The 17253-nt window shown below is 37.6% G+C and overlaps 2 protein-coding genes across 22 annotated transcripts in view; one reads left to right on the forward strand and one right to left on the reverse strand.

The window, feature by feature from the left end:
• CENPU (centromere protein U) lies at nt 1–11492 on the forward strand. Of its 16 annotated transcripts, none has more exons than XM_023925039.2 (12): nt 1–276; nt 433–501; nt 1845–1962; nt 3340–3469; nt 3773–3863; nt 4927–4999; nt 6020–6137; nt 6519–6597; nt 7601–7648; nt 8962–9023; nt 10227–10383; nt 11042–11492. In XM_023925039.2, exons 2-12 carry the CDS (start codon nt 451–453, stop codon nt 11177–11179), a joined length of 1065 nt encoding a protein of 354 aa, XP_023780807.2. In that variant the 5' UTR covers nt 1–276; nt 433–450; the 3' UTR covers nt 11180–11492. The 16 variants fall into 16 exon arrangements, with proteins under 16 accessions (XP_023780807.2, XP_086745216.1, XP_086745219.1 ...); XM_086889090.1 differs by having other exon boundaries at nt 4930–4999; XM_086889093.1 differs by having other exon boundaries at nt 3340–3445.
• Nucleotides 11468–17253, reverse strand: part of PRIMPOL (primase and DNA directed polymerase) — a 17117-nt gene continuing 11331 nt past the window's right edge. For 5 of the 6 annotated variants that reach the window (XM_086889085.1, XM_023925031.2, XM_086889086.1 and 2 more), the window contains 7 exons: nt 16428–16590; nt 15175–15272; nt 14704–14790; nt 14509–14617; nt 13255–13337; nt 13130–13176; nt 11468–12137 (listed from right to left, as the gene is read on the reverse strand). In XM_086889085.1, the coding sequence (XP_086745211.1) occupies nt 11832–12137; nt 13130–13176; nt 13255–13337; nt 14509–14617; nt 14704–14790; nt 15175–15272; nt 16428–16590 (893 nt within the window). In that variant the 3' untranslated portion in view covers nt 11468–11831. The remainder of the gene's footprint in view (nt 12138–13129; nt 13177–13254; nt 13338–14508; nt 14618–14703; nt 14791–15174; nt 15273–16427; nt 16591–17253) is intronic. The other variant, XM_086889088.1, reaches the window with a different exon arrangement.

Genomic DNA, 17253 nt, shown 5'->3' on the forward strand with positions numbered 1-17253 from the left:
GCCGCCGTCCCGCTTCCCGTTCCGGCCGGCGGCTCCTCCCCGCCCCTCCCCTTCCTTCCCGCCGGCGGCGCGCGCGGTTCCAAAGGCGGCGGGAAGCGGGAGGCTCCCTGAGGGGCCGGCCCGGAGCAGACGGGGTCCTGCGGCAGCGGAGCCGCGGTACAGGCGTGAGCTGCAGCGTCGCGCTTTATCTGCTCCATATGCCCGGCTCGTTGATACGTGCTGCATACATCCGTCATCCGTACATACATAACTTCTACGTCGGCCTGGGCTGAAGAAGTGAGCTTTACCGCTTTTGGAGTGAGCTTGCCATAATAGTATGAAGTAACAAAAATAGTTTGAACAAAGATTTCCCGTTCTCTCCCAAGTACAGACGTTAAGAAAGGCGATTTGTATCTTTTTCACTAACTTCGTCCTCGGTTTTGTATTCTGCAGCATATACTAAACAGCAAAATGTCCTCAAAGAAGAAAATAAAGAAGAATCATACCAGCTACAAGCTAGAGGTAAGTTTCGCTAGGTTGGGCAGAATCCAAACAGCCAGTGTTTTGGTTTTGTAGAGAGAGTGTTCAAAGGAGGGCAAGGTGAAGGGCCTTGAGCGGAAGCCGTGTGAGGAGCGGCTGAGGTCCCTTGGTCTCTTCAGCTGGAGGCTGAGGGGAAACCTCATCGTGGTCTCAGCTTCCTCACCGAGGGGATTCCTGGGGCAGACACTGGCCTCTTCTCTCGGTGACCAGTGAGGGGACCAAGGCCTGAAAGGTTGAGGTTGGATATTAGACGTTCTTCACCCAGGAGGGTGGTTGGGCACTGGACCCGGCTCCCCAGGGAAGTGGTCACAGCAGCAGCCTGACAGAGCTCAAGGACTGTTCGGACAGTACTTGTGACTCTTGGGGTGTCCTGTGCAGAGCCTTGTGGATCCCTTCCAGTGCAGGATATCCGGTGATGCTGTGTTATGCTACTGTGCAGTCGAGGCATTGTCTCTGGAGATGGATGCATAGGGGTTAACGCAAGACTTGCTTGGCACAGGGAACTGCTGTGCAGGCCCTGCTGGGACGGGCTTGGGGTGCTGGTGTGGGGTTTTCTTTTTCATTTTAGGAGTAGTGCAAAATGGAACATTGACTTTCGAAAAGGCAAAAGTTTAAAAACAGTCTCATAAAAGACAATTTATAGAAAAAGTATATGTATATTTGATCCTATAATAGAAATACTGGAGCACTGCTAAGCACTGATAAAATTAAAAAGCCACAGAGGTCAGTCTTTTCTGGTTATAATTCACCCTGCAAGTACACACAGAAATTAGTGAGGAAAGTCACTTGCGCATTTTGTGAACGGCACACAACTGTTTCCACAACTGTTTCATAAACTTGTGTCATTCTCCCTTACCCTTCTGCTTTACAGAAGTGTCTCTGTAATCCTTGATTTATAAATTCCACTTTAGTTTTTCAGTTTTTTAAGATGAAAGTAGTTAAATTGGGAAAGGGTGGAAATTTCTGGGATATAGAGATGAAAGAAGAAATATTTTAACGCCTGAAAAGAAAAAGACTACAGATCATAGAAAGCAGGTATTAGAGGGTTGTAATATTTCTAAGCTTGTACACTTTTATGAAATAAGACAAACTTGCAGTAGAACACAGTATCAAATAGCAGAACATACACATTTTATACCATCAGTTCTCTTAGGGGAAACACCCCATAGCCTGAGACAAAAATATGCTTCAAATCCTTATGCCATAGCTTAGGAGTCAATATAGTTCTGGTTAAGTGTACTTCTAGCCAAATGATCTTGAAATTCATTGTCATATTTAATCTCAAAGAGCTGCATAAACTGGCTGTTAATTTCATACCTATCCAGAAGCACAAAGCCAACTCCAATCTTCGTTGGAAATCACTTTCACTTGAGGAGCCAGATGTCTCAAGGATATTGAAGGTAGCAGAAACAAATCAACTTGAGGACCTTAATGATTCCTTTGGTTAGTATTGTCTTGAATGCCATTTAATGTATGATTTTCACAAACCAACTACATGGGCAGAATACTTCAGGTGCTTACCTAGGGAAAGGTTTTGGTTCTTTGCAAGAGAAAGTAATGGAGAGGACAGACATGGTATTTTGTGTTATTTTCTATAATTTAGGAAGTAACAGGAATAATACTGTAGTATGTGCAAATAAAAGTCAGTGGAAAAACGCCAGCTATTCCACGTTTATAGTTTGAATGTAGAATTTCACATATCATAATACTGCAGGTGTGCAATAACATACAGTTAAAAACCAAAGTTCAATATCTTAATTTATTCTTTATTACATTACACAAATTATGAAGTGACATTTTTGCCATTGTAAGAGTATTCATGGCAGGAAACTTGGACATTTGCAGTTGTTCTGCCACTTTCAGATGTTACTTAAAAAAATAACATTAAGCCATACAATTTTTGGTGAAGGATTAAAACCACTTCCATGCTTTATATTTGACTTGTGTAATGAGGCCTCAATACACAGGAAAAGAATCACTATAGATGGTGTAGCTGCTCCTCTGTGTGGAGTCCTCTGCTATATCTTACCTGTACATTTTTTATTTTTTTTAAACCAGTGTAATTAGAAACTGTAGAGAAAATGTTAAGAGCTATTTCTCAACTGTAATAGTTATTACTCTGAGAAAATTATGGAAATATAAATGTAACTTGGGAACAGCATTGACAATGAGCTATAAAAAACAATTTAGCAAAATGAAAAGTTCTTTTCCTTATTTCTGTGGTGTGTATTTAGACTGCAAAAAGGATTCCTGTTGACACTAATGTAAACTAACACAAAAGTTTTGTGGCAGTGTGCTTGAAAAAAGAAATTTATACTGTGGAAGGCATGCTAAAACCTTCAATTTCTCAGAGTTCCAATCTATTTTGGTAGCTACCTTCAAGAATTCTACATTTACAAATATTCTGTAGCAGCAGTAATTGCCTTCTCATAGTATCCACTAAGGCAGCTTAAAATCTATATTATATAAAAAAAAAGAAAGTAGTTGTTTAATTGTGTAGAAGGTTAACGTATGTCATAGCGAAGAGAGACTTGAAAGAAATTGTATCAAGTATTCTGCTTGCTCTATGCCATGTGTACATGCTGAGCTACCTTTGGTTTGGGTTCATAAAGAAGTAGCAGGTGGATGAGTACAGAAACTATGAAACCTTTCATTATATATTTTTTCATAATCCTCAAAAAATACTTGTAATGAGAACTTATTTTATTAGTTAGCAAATGACAAATACTCCAGCTAAATGCTTAATGGCGGGCAGAGCACTCTCTTTGCCTTAAAGGATGGGAGCAGTGTTCATACAGTTTATTTCTTTGTTCTTTATAGATCACCCTTTGCACAGTACTGCTGTGGATGCTTATGGAGAGGAACAGTCACAAAACGAGGCACTCAGTCAAGTTTCGGCTCCACAAAAGCAAAACGCAGACAGACGGTCTGGTGGAAAAAAAATAAAATTGTCAGAATTTAATTTAATCTTTAGATTTTTAGATTTAAAGGGAAAAGTGTTCTAGTTAAATTATATGTAACGAAGGAAATTATTTTTAATATTATTATTTTTAAATTTTAGTATATTTCGCGTGTTAAATCAAATTTGGTTTAAATCTGAAATTGTCTTGCTATTTAATTTGAGCTAGAACTTTAATAGTACTTGTATGAGATATAGCTGTACAAAATGTTCCTCAAAACACAAGGTTTTGTGTATGTGGTTGAAGATCATCCTTCCTCAGAGGGTATCAGTGTATGTTTTTTCTTTTCCCAGTAAAAAAACACATAGCTCAAAGTCCTCCAATGGTGATGTTCAGAAATTCAACACAGCTGATTCTGAAGAGGAAGCCCTTAAGGAGACTGTGGTACTGAAAAAGTTTCATGAGTGTTATCAGTCAATTTAATTTTAGTTTACTTCATGCCATGCCTGCATTAGAGGGTGTCTTAGTACTTAACTGTATAAAAATATAATCACTGAAATAATCAGTCCTCAGAGTATTCCTGTGATGTGGCCAAGTGAAATGCTTAAAGGTACAAGTCATCACATCAACAAGGAATATTATAGCCAGGTGTTCCTGGATCCTGTAGTCTCTTCTGTTGCTTGTTTATTCTTATATAAGTATATTCTTATTTTTTTCAATTATCTTCCTCAAATCTAGAATATATGTTCTCGAGGAATGGCATACTAGATGTAATATGAATCCTTTGTACTTGTTTGGTATTGAAGCAAAACAAGTTTATGGGAAAAGAATATTGATAAAATTAATTTTGAATATGTGTTAGAATTAAAAGCCATTCAGTTCTGAATTAGTGTTTTTGAACACTTACTCCAAAATTAGTTTAATACGGTTTTGGCCCACTTAGCTGCCAGACATACACCAGGAGTCAACTGCAGGCTCAAGAAAGTAGCCTATGATAAAAGAGGTTGTGAAGTAGTTGGAACAAGAGTTTCTTATGTATTGAAATTTATTGGGATTGTACACTCAGTACAGTGTTAGTCTTCCATCAGCAGGCAGGATGCATGCAGCACCCTTGTACAAGTGCTGTTGTGGTTGTCACAAAGTCATCAAAGTGGAGAAAGGATTGGGAGAATGTGGCTGAAAAGGAATGTAAGCAGGCACTGTTGATACGAGAAATGTTAATCCTGGGCAATGACTGTGCTGAGCTGAGGGTCCTTAAGCTCCTTAGCATGTCTCCAGCCCTGCTGCATGGGCAGTGGCTGATGGGTCAGTGGCCAGTGCAGTCAGGCAGCCACTGTCCTGCAGCAGTGACCACTGTGCTGGGAATGCTGGAACAGGCCAAAGGAAACGTTACTGATGCTTCAGTCAGGAAATGCTTTCTGCATTCTGCCTAATTGTCATCTCTCAGGAGTTTAGATGAGTAAACCTAGGGTTTATTCTGGAAGTTAATCGGCTTTTTGTATCACAGAAGACTCCAAAAACTACTCAATTCCAGGCAGAAGAGAGGCAGTCTTCAGAGGAGGATACATCAGATTCTTCTGGTAAAGTACACTTTTCAGAACCCTCATATAGCTTTTCTTCATCCAAGATCAAAGTGTTTCAATGGTTTTCATTTCTGGAATGTAGCAACACAGTGCTTCTAGAAATGGGAAGTTTCAGCTTCAGTTTTGGTATAAACCACCCCTGCTTTGATCTCCATGGTTTGCATCCCTGGACTTGCCTGTTCTTCCCCTGAAGGGGTAAAGCATAGATGTGCATTATACCTCTAGGGAAGCCTGGTTTCCTTTGGAGGGAAGCCTGGAGCCATGGCTATGAAGCTGTAGGAGATGTCAGTCCATTCCTTGGTCTGGAAGCCTGGAGCAGCAGCTGTGGGGCAGAACTTGGAGTGCCCCTGACTGCACAGGACAGCAGTCAGTGTAAAGACCCTTGAGGCAGGGAGCTTCAAGACAGTGGCATTTTTCAGTAGGAAGAAACTGTTCCTTGTGTCATCTTGCTTCCTTTGAACAGAACCCCCATCACATTTTAGTACTAGATTTACATTGGGGAGTATGTGAAGAAATATGGTTTAGGTTTTTGGGGAATTGGTTTATAATAATAATGCAAAATTTAAAGAAATGTATTTGTGTACAGTGGGTTTTTGAGGCATATATGGTATTAATAAAAGAATGTGTACAAATACAAAAGCTCGTGATTCTTTGAGTAATGCAAGTTGCAGATTTAGGCTAATAGTTCTTTAAGACAAAAAATCATGTCTACAGTACACTGTGTAGTTTAATACTTAGTTTACAGATGTGTTTCAGGGCTTGCTTGAATCCATAAAGAATAAGAATTAAGTAACATATCACTGATCATCCCAATTCTAAGGTGTTCCCAAGTAAATCTATCACAGTAGCTCAGGCAAAGACAGATTAAATAATTCAAATATTCCTCTTCTCAAATTTCATGTTGAAATACTCATAACTTTTAGATGGTTATTTTGATGGTGGGCACAAGAGTTTTCCTATTTTTTTTACAATGTGTACCTGAATTGTGCAGTGCTTATGTTCATTTTGTTGTTCCAGTGGATAGCTCATATTCTGTACAGGTTTGGTGTCCCAAAGATCTGAAGAGATCTCCTAAAGATATTACAGAACTGGATGTTGTTCTGGCCAAAGTTGAGAAAATAGCAGCAAATTACAGGTAAATATTCTGCTTTCCCATGATTGGATATTCAAAGTTTTAAAAATAAATGCCTGTGGTTTTGCTAATGGGCTGTCCTTTAGGAATCAGTATTGCATGGTTACATTCTAATGTTAATGATTATTAAGTATCTATGATACAAATACTGCTTCACATGTGATCTTGTCATGGTTTACAGGGAATTGCTATTTTTCCAAACATGAACAGCACATCTCAACTGATATTTTTTTTAAGGTAGAAGTGAAGCTCTTGCTAGTGTATGAAAGATCTGCAGTTATCTATCTGCTTAACTTGGGGTTTTATTTGTTACTCAAAAGAGGGTTTTGGATTAGATTTCCCCTTTACTAAACCAAACGTGTTTTGTCCCTCTGACTTCTCCAGACAAAGCATAGAATCAAACATTGGCAGAAAGGCTATCAGTGACTTCTCTTCTGCTTTCAAGGACCAAATCACTGACCTTGTAAGTATACCAGGAATAAAATCGACTTTGTGGTCAAAATACCTATGGTTTTATATTGCCCTTTACACATTCATTTTACAAGCTGTGAAAATTTTCAATCTCTTGTCAGTATAAGTAATAGGAAGACACAATTTGTTGTGTGCAGGCTTTCACAAGAATTGCCTCTAGAGACAACACTGCTGTCACGCAAGTACTTTGCCAGGTTGTCACCTTTGAGAATAGGGAAGCATCCAATAATCCCAAAGTGTTTTTCATATCTAAATCATTATGTAGAAGAACTGGTGATCTGCATAATTTAAATGAGCATACTGCTATATCAAACACTTTTAAAATCTTATTGACTAGAATTTTAAAAGGTTGATTTAATTTTTGTGCTGTTTCAGTGCCTTCTGAGTAAGGCCTCTAAATATTCCAGGGAAAATCATCCTTTTTTAATTAACATTTTGAACATAACTGTAAGTGTAAGATATTCAAGTACCATCAGGACACAATCCTGTGCCATCCTCTAGGATGACCCTGCTTGAGCAGGGAGGTTGGACCAGAAGACCCCCTGTGGTCCCTTCCAACCTGAGCCTTTCTGTGATTTATTGGCTGGAAAGATTAAGGTGATTATGATGAGTAAAATGAACTCAAAACTCTGCAGAAGTTGTGCCAAGTACAATAGCTGAGTACTAAAGCTATAGTTCTGAGTGGTTCATTAGAAATAACAAGTGTTGGAATTACCAATTTTATACATCTATATGAAGGTATAGAAAAATTAAGGTAGGTATTATTACAGGAATTGGTACAAGGAGTATTACTTGCACTAACTCCTTTTGTGCAAGTGATTTTCCCCTGGAAGGAGAGAGGAAAGAATACACAACTGGTGATGTCCCTTTGAACCAGGGTTGTTGTTTTTTTTTAATAAAAAAACCAACTTTTTACATTATTCCAAAGTAATTCTTGCAGCCACGTTTTTAGGAGGAGCGTGATGAACTCAACCTGTAATTCTTCTTCTCTCTAGATAGCAGGAGTCCAGGAATTAAAGAACATAAAGAAAAAAAATGCTAAGGTAAATACATACATCCATATTAGCTGGATTGTACAGCCTACCGTTGTGGGCATTGGAGTGTCAGGAGCTTGACTGGAAGAGATAAGATAATTGACAAAAAGGTGTATTTACTCAGAATCAACTGCACAAACAGAAGTTAGGGAACCACCAGAGGTTTTTTGGAAAAGATCTGAGTAAATGTGATAGATTGCAAACTCCAGATGTATATTGCTATGTGGTGTAAAAAGAATGAATGCACATTAGGATGGGTAAGATCTATGCATGTCAATTACTCTCCTGGCTTATTGGTTTATTTTTTTTTAATGAGTAATGGTGAGGCTTCTGGAGAGCCAGTTAAATGTTGACAGCTAACATTAAAGAAACATAAATGAATATAAAATCTAAGAGAGCAGCAAAGATAGCAGCCTGTGAGGATAGAATTGGATTGCTTAATTTAAAAAAGGGACGTCTCAGGCAGCTGTATTCCCTAAACAGAATTTTTGTTCAGAGGAAGACAGTTCCTCTCTTCATTTATAGGTAGTAATAGTTAGCTGAAAATGCAATGGGAATGTTGACAGAAGGAGGCACTAGTGTAAGGGCAGAAAAACATTGTAGTGGGTTCATCAGGGAGAGGTGAATGCCCTACAGAAGAGAGATTTAAGACAAGCTTAGGCACTGTCTGGATTTCTGCCCAAATTAACATCTTCTGCAAAGTTTTCAATGGCAAAATAGCTTTAACAAATAGAGTCAACATAAAGCTTATCCTGGGAAGTAGCAATTAATATGCTGAAGTCTGGGTGATGTGAGGTGATACAGTAAACTGCTCTGCATGTAAAATGAAAATTCACAGCCACTCAGATTTATCCTTAGTTTTTTTCTTAGACATTTGTTTAAAATTAAACTTTTAGTTGCTAAATTTGATTTTATGCTGGGTTTTGTGGGTGTTTTTTTTAATTGTATGTTATATTAAAGCTTACTTAGTTATGGCTGCCATCCTGAACATACAGTCATATTAATTTACATTTTTAAACCTAAAACCACCTAGAGTTCATGTTTGAAATCAAAATGCCACAAACTCCTTGTGTTTGATTGTAAATCAAATGTTTCTTAAGAACAATTGTGGATGGAGATTAGAGTTTGACATTTTAAACAGCTTTAAATTGTTTAAAATACAGATGTAAAATATGGCAGTTTATCAGGTCTGGTATCTTAGAATCTTCCACAATGACAATCAGCATAAAACCTCAGAGAAGAAAAGGGCAATGAGATTTGAGTTGCTTGCCTTTGAAATTTTAGAAACTGTTTCAAAGACTTTGCTCACTTTTTTTTTTCAGGCAATAACAAACATCAAAAAGAAAAGGCAGCAACTGGTGCAACTCAGAGAAGAGCTAATTCGGTGTGTTTCTAATGATGCATAATAATAGCCTGAAGAACTTAAGGAGTTTGGTATTTTGTAACTTGGAAGGGAAAGTAATTTTTTTTGTTCTCTCATTTGATTTTGATGAAATTACCACTGTTTTGCTTTTTGTTTTTACAAAAGCTCATGATAATCACTTTGTTACTTATTTCAGTTTCCTAGACAGTCCTTCTTTCAAGTTCTCCTAGCTAACTAGTTACTGGGAGGGTGTTGCACACCATATGTTCTTAGGAACAACACCAGTGTTATGATTTGAATTACAAAAGTGCTGGATCATAAATAACAAAGACGATAGAGGACTTGTTTGGTTTTGAGGTGGGAGATTGTATTTTACCTCTGCAGGTCAGTGGGTTTGTTTCCTTCTCATATGGCCACAAAATTCCCCTTCTCTAACTTGGCATTAATCTTAAGTGTCATTTATATACAAAACACAGGAATCATGTGGTTGGAAGAATGGTTGAAAGAACCATTAGACTTCCCCAAATCCCTTGAGCTGCTAGAGACAAGCTTTATGCTGAAGCTGCATTTAACATATACCCTGTAAGGTAACTGTAGAGAACCATGGGCTTGGATTCACAAAAACAGAGTCAAAACCTTTTCTCTATGGCCATGAGAGGTGTTTTTCTTTGTAGTACTCTGGACAAACTTTGCTCAGAGAACTATTTGAAGCCCCTGACAGCTGTCTTCACATTTTTGTATGTTGTATTTTAATCCTTTGATCATTTTAAGAAAGCTTTTTTTCTGCAACCCTGTTGGATGAAAGTCACTGTTGGTGCTTATTTTTGGAGTGTTATTTTAATGGATCAAGCACTCCAGTTTATTTAGCAGAGGTGTAGGTATTTTGTAGATCCTGAGAATGCTTCAGCATAAGAACTAAACTGAGCTTGCAGGCAGAGGTGTGCAGAAGCAGAACGCCTTGTATTTAAGAAACTACACTTAAAAACCTTAAATGCTTGAGAGTGGCTACATTGTCAGACTCAAAAGAGGGGTTTGGTTCCTTTTGGTGGATTTGATCTCATGCCTCTATTTAAGTAATATGCTTGTTCTGCCTAAGCACTATTCCATAGTAACCTATGTTTCGTATTTCTGACCAGCCTTTTAAGAATTTCTTCAGAGGAAATAAGGTCATAGCTATTCATGCAAGAAATATGCAGATCTTGCAAAGTCTTGATCTTTTTTCAGAGCTGAACCACAACTGACACAACTACAAAGGGAATATGCTGAGGTACAGGAAAGGAAATCTTCCTTGAGGCAAACAATTGAATTAATTACTGATTTAAAGGAGATACAGCAAGACTGTTTGGACTACAGAGAAGAAAACCCTAAAGAAAAAGTGGAAGTAAGTACATATTCTGCCTGTCTTTCAGTTTTCTAAGTGTTTCTTATTTTAATTTATGAAATTTATTTATTTGCATCTCTTAAGTAGCAGTATTCTGTTCATTGCCTTTGCGGGAACAACTTGAGAATCACTGCTGAACTGTAGTTTATCATTCGTGTTTTTGGTCTCATGTTAGAAGCTGAACTATTGCAGAGGAGATTCTGTGGTCTTGCGCTCAGTATTCAGGAATTCAAAGGACAGAGAAATGAAACAGTTGTCCTTAGCTGTAACTTCTTTATAGAAATCAAAGATTAACAGTGGGACAGAAGTAATTAATTTTTTGTGTTGTTGTTCAAAAGTAGGGAAAGCTCTGGCACTTCCGTGTAAGATATTTAATGCTGAGAACAGTGCTGGTATTTCATGACCAGAGTAACATCTCATGTAGCCTTAGAACTTGTTTGTGTTTGCCCAGGTATTTTCTATGGACAAGGCTTACACACCAGCCATATGTAAGGGAAATCCTCACATTTCAGAAGACTCTGATTTTGGCCGTTGTTCACTTTTAAAGGTCATGTTGCGCCATTTTAGACAGAGGAAAAATAAATACTGATATGTAAGTGATCTTTCAAAGAGTTTAAAAATTACAAGTTGCCTTGTAATTTTATTTCCTTATCAACAGTATGGAATTTCCAGCCTCCCTGCTCTTCTGGTGGAGTCTCAGAGAATTCTAGGAGCAGAAAGGCACTTTGAGAGTATCAATATGAAACTGGAAGAAGCTCTGGCTGCAGAAAAACAGCAGAGTTCAAAGAAAAATTAAGTGTCTTTTTAAGACTTCCAGACATTCAGAAAGAACAGGTATTAGAATTGTCAGTGCTTAAAGCTTGTTTAATCATTGTTACTCTATTTTGTGTCAGTGTTTAAAAGCAGTCAACAACTTAGAGATTGTATCTTATTGTCAAATAGTCTCAGAATATCAATGAAAGGAAAAGACAACCACAGTTAGTAAAACTTTTCTGTACTCTGAACAATGTTGGGTGTTAATCTTGTGCTATTAAAATAATCTTGAGCGGAATATATTTGTAAAGAGACTCTGGTTGAACAAAGATGAATAAACAAATCTTTTTATTGAATCTGCATTTGAAATATATTACTTCATCTCATATATGGAAATAAGAAGTCTGTTTTGTTGGCTTCTCAATAAAACTTGGACATACAACTAATAGAAACTGTACAGCAAAGAGTGCTGTACACTAAAAGTGCTAAGCTTGGAGCAGCATTCTTGATGAGTTTTTAGTCCAGTTCTCTTCAGCCCCCCACATAATCTTCCATGATCCCCTCAGGCCTGCTGAAGTTCACCCAGGCACTCCATTCTTCATCCTACAGCTTTGGAGTGGTGCTTGTGAACTACCCTGCAGGACCTTTTACACCAGCTCCACACAAGTGTCATTCATTGCTGGCCAGGCCTGTGCTTAGCTGCCTTCTTTAGTGTAGAGATCTTCTTTCCTTAAAGCTTCCAGAAGAAGTTCATCTGGGATTTCTTCCATGGCATTATTCAGACTATCATCTGCAGCTTCAGCTAGTTCCACGTCTTCAGCAGCTTCTTGGAAACAGGCATCATCACTTGTGTTTTCCCACTCACTGTCTGAAAACAGGAAGTCTTGAGACCAGCTGTTCTCTGGAGATACTGAGCTTTTTGACAAGTCTGACGCACTAGAATGCGGATTTACTTTTCCTTCGGTGTTCCCCCTGTCATCCATTAGCATGGACTCTTCTTCCTTTGAGTAACAAGAACATTACTTACTCCATATGCAAATACTCTTCACACCTTTAACTGCTCTGCAAGTTGAAAGTTTGTGCTGTCACATACAGTGGATGCTTCAGAAAGCTGCCCACCACAAGATTTTCCAGCATGTTCATGTACAGCCGCATTAACCTGTGGAAGCTATTTTAATAGGAGTAGAAATGTGCCGTTTTTCTAGCACCCGACAAGTAGCCTGTTGAATACAGCTTCATAAAATAATACAAGGTTAAGACTGACTTAAGTGTCTTGTTCAGAGATACTGTCAGGACCTGAAAATACAGTTAAATGACACTTTCTGTGAAATAATACCAGTAGTTATTGATGAGGTGCTTGACTAGCACTTAATGTGTCATTCTGCTGTATTATATTTAGAGCTGTACAGTTAAATTTAAAAGTTAAAAAAATGCCAATTCTTACTGCCTAAGCAGTGGAAAAACTTGTATGTTCAGGACATAGCACTATCAGGTCAGTTTAAATATTGTGCCTGTAAATATTGGGGAAACATGCTGCTTTCATATGGTGAAATGGAGAGAAATTAATTTCAGGAATGAGGGTTGCTGACATATATTTGCCTCTGACTTCGGTGTTCCAGAACCAGTTTTATTTTACCTTGCATGAAATCAGACATGCACAGCAGAGCTAAACTTGGGCAGTTTTTCTATTCTGCACCTGGAGTTGCCTTGTGGCTTAGACATTGGGAACTGATGTTCACATCAGAACACAAAAACAGAACACATCAGAACAGAAAAAGTCCCAGGTGAAGTTAGACAATTCCAGTAACTTAGCATTGCTGGAGAACTTGAAAAGGAATTTATGGAGCTACCAGCACAGCTGCTCTGGGGACCTCTTCTATGCCACTGTACCAGGATGTGGAGCTCTCCCAGCAGACTGGGATGTTAGTGGGAATATCCAAGGACTTCCAGAGCCTTACAAGAACTTAAGCATCTCAATAGGACCAAAACATACCTCTTTGAAAAGCGTTTGGAGGCATATCCCAGGCGGTAATGGAAAACCTAAATCAAATATAAGACATTAATTAAAGTTAACATTCCAAAAAGTATTAAATATAACTGAGATCACAGGCTACATACTTTGTGATTTGAAGTTCTGTTCTCTGCAGACAGGATCGTGACACTTTTGATACCAGACTTCATTCTTTAGATCTACCAGAATCCTAAGAATGAAATTATTTAATTTTTTAGTAACAGCACATAAATGAAATGAATTCATACATTTGGAAATTCTATCACTAAATGAACAAGTTTTGTTTGTCCTCAGCTATGGCCTTTGCTTTCATACTCTTGGCATACTTGCTACATAATTTTGTACAATTTTTAGTAAACTTCAGGTTTCTTAAGTTTAAAGAAGTAAGTTTTAAGACTAACATCTGAAAGTGAAATTTAGTCAACTTCATTACATTAAACTTGGAAGAAAAAGTCAGCATATTAAGATTAGCATATGGGATTTAACTGTAAGATAAGATTTTGTTGCTGCTGCTGCTACAAATAGTTTCATTATAAAAGCCACATAAAGTCACTCTGTCAAATGATTAGGCCACCCACCTTTTTCAACTGTGCTTTAGAAACACCAGACTTCAAGCAACCCACTTGAGAAACAGCAAGTTCATCCAGCTGTGGGGTTTTTTGAACATCCTTGTTTCTCAGAAATACATTCCTTATGTTTCAGTGATTTTAAATGTTACATAAAATCATTTTTAAGTTAAAATATTTATGCTAATTATACACCGTAATTCTAATATAATCTAAAAAACTGACTTTCCATCATCTATTTTGCTAAAACTATACAAAGTATGAGTTGTAGTTGTTGTAGAATCACTGGCAAAATACATCTTGATTCATGTATCAGGAATTACCATTCTAAAATGGCAATTCTCAATTATTAAAATGACAAGAGTAATTTTAATAACATAAGAAAGTAATTTAAGATGCATTATAAATTAATTCAAAAGCAGGCTGCTTGCTTTCTTATTTTTCAGCTTTCTAACTGGGAAGTACCAAAACATAGTACAGTTTAATAGCTTTAACATACTCTGACTTTCACATTAGCATCTTCAGGTGCATATTTTAAATCCCACAAAGATTACTTCATAAAATTATTAGAAATAAAAGTCCAGTTATCACAACTTGGAGAGTAGGGATAAATAGTTTCTTTGTTTTTTGGGGTTCTTTTTTGTAATTAAAACATTGTATCCCCACAGATCAAGACAGCAGAGATTGTAACAGTTGTTGACTCTATTCGTAAGAGTTTTTTTAGAATTTCTAGAGAATAACAGCTGAACAGGAAAATAAATGAAGCTGTTTTCAACTGAAAGTTAAAGAACATACATTATATTGTTACTTTTGTGAGCTCTTCCGATATTTTCACACCAACGGTAACCAGAAATATCGTAAATAAGTAGTTCTTTGAGAGAGAAGTAACTCCATTGTCGTATCCCTGGGGAAAAAAAGAATAGTTCTTTAAATTCTTTAGAAATAGCGCTGTAGAAGATGCATTTGTAAATAGTAAGGTTGTCTCTTTACCTCCTTGTAGCCCATCTTTATTAACCAAAGAACGAACAAAATTATCGATTTCTGGGTATGGCGAACCCTGGTAACCTTCCATGAGATCTGTTAAACCAAAGGCCACAAACACACATTGTTAGAGGGTTTGCCACTGTAATATGCCATTGTACACACTATATAGACCATAGGCAGAAAATGTACATGAATCACATCACACCCTTAGACAGAATCTGGGAGAAAGCCACTGTTAACTTTCTTGTAGATCTTTAAAGTGCCACCCCCAAGGTGCAGAGGGAGCTGGGACAAAGCAGGACAGCTGTGGGTACAGGAAGGGGGGGGTCAGTGGCATTCAGGTGCTGCAGAGATGTACTCTGCCCCCTGCAGAAAGAGCTGAAGAAGGGCCCTCCTACAAGTTATCAGGTGTACAAGTCACAAAACATCTAAGTTAAGAGTATTTTCTTTCTATGCAGTAGAAAAGGCTTGAGGTACCTCTGCTGCTTCTGTTAGTTTTACTGTTTAAAAAAGCAGATATTTTTCTCTCCTCCTCTGAAAAGCCAGATGACAGAACTTTTATGTCACCACTTGTTCTAAAGAAAGGAGAGAATACAAAGAGAGTATGATTCTTACAGCGTAACAGTACAATACAACTCACTGTACATCCCACAGCTCTGGGCCCAAGGGTGGGCCAGGAGACCTCCAGAGGTCCCTGCCAACCTTGACCAGCCTATGATTTGCTGTGCACCTTTCCCTGTCCCTGGAGCACTTTCTCTTCTGGCCCTGGCAGCTCCCCTGACTCCCACCACAGCACAGGGGTTCCTCTTCCCCAAGAGCAACATTTGGTTCCTTGCCAAAGTCCCAGGACGCACCCATTTAACAACTGCTGGTCCACACTCCCACAGCAAGATGTGCTCTAGATGTAGTATTTATGCAAATATACCCTTCAAAAGGTTTATCTTTTTTCTCTCTACAATGAACTGCTTTCCCTTGCCATATTGCTAACTGCAAGCCAGATGATCACAGAAGTCTAAATTCAACACAGCAGAATTTCTCATCCATATTTATGGTGGATTCAGCTGATGACTATGAGCTGAATACACTCTGTGGTTCATTGGCATCAGTTCAGGATAATGAACAGTTCATGATATAAAACCTGAAGTCAGAACAAATACATGTTTTCAATAAAAATATTAATACTATTTTAATCTTTCTGCTACAGCAATGCTTAGGATCTTCTTAAGATTAGGAATGACATATCAAAGGTTTAGATTAGATATAGAAAACTTGATTATTGTCTGTACGAGTACCCAACCTACAGAGGGGTCTGTACCAAATAGGAAATCGGTATGCAAGGAAACATGAACAGATACCTTTTGTATTTCTTATGCTACTTTAAAAAATATTCAGACTTCTCCTATTTAACTGACTAAAAATATGTATGTTTTGCTTCCAGAACTACACAGAATCTGACCAAGCTTAATAATGTTTATGTTTTGGCATTTTGAGCGTGGATAGTGAAATGAGGCACAATTTAGAAGCTGTATCACATTTGAAGGCAGGTTTAACGAATGAACAAGACTCACAAGAAATTTTTTTCTTCAAAACCAAGAAATTCTACTAGGAACTCCTAAATTACACTGTAACAATGTTATTTGAATACTTACTTATTCATATTAGTTATTTGTAACTGCTACAGGAGAATTATCATTAAAATACCATACATTTGACTGGAATTAAATCATTACCCAATGTTGCAGATTAAAGAGGAAAGAAAATATGCTTCTTCCAAGGAAACATCCTTTTCACACTTGGGGATAAACTTATTATCCTCTGCTATCTTCAGAATCACATTTTTTCCTGCTTTTGATGACTTATACATCCGGAAATTTCTATTCTTTGTATAAACTCCTACAGAAAAACAGATATGTCTTAACACAGCAGTGTGGCTAGGATTTAAGACGCTGATCACTTGCAAATTAAACAATTTTCCTTGGGCCCAGCTAAAAGTCTAATGAATGGACAAAAACTGTTACTGGCTGACTAACATCCCATAGAAAAAATGCAACAAAGCAAGATCATGCACACATGCACACTTTTACGTTACAGAATAATTAAGACAAATGCTCAACACCTCTATGTAGGCATTTTAATCATTCTGACATTATAACTGTTCCCCTTCAATACAAGAAATGGGTTCTTTCATAATAACTTTGTGAAATACAACTGAGCCCAAAAATTGTGTGAGCTGCACGATTATTTTAACCAGAAAGAACTTAATCTAACTTTCTGTTTTCTGTGGAATGCTTCACAAATGCCTTTTCTGAGGCATATATCAGGAAAAATTAATTCCAATCTCAAAAACAATGATCAGGTATCTTAACATTGCAAAATCTAATAATTCATTGAGAAGGAGAGTTTTATTTGCAGGTTGCATTTGATTTTCAAGCATTTGATTTTCATGAAGAGAAAAGCACTTACAGAGCTCATACACAAGAAGAGTACAAGAAGAGCATCACAAAGCTTTCTGTCACTGCAGCCTCAAGATATAATTCATTATGTCAACAACTTTGA

This window comes from Cyanistes caeruleus, chromosome 5 (genome assembly GCF_971803275.1).
Source record: "Cyanistes caeruleus chromosome 5, bCyaCae1.hap1.1, whole genome shotgun sequence".
Classification (NCBI taxonomy): domain Eukaryota; kingdom Metazoa; phylum Chordata; class Aves; order Passeriformes; family Paridae; genus Cyanistes; species Cyanistes caeruleus.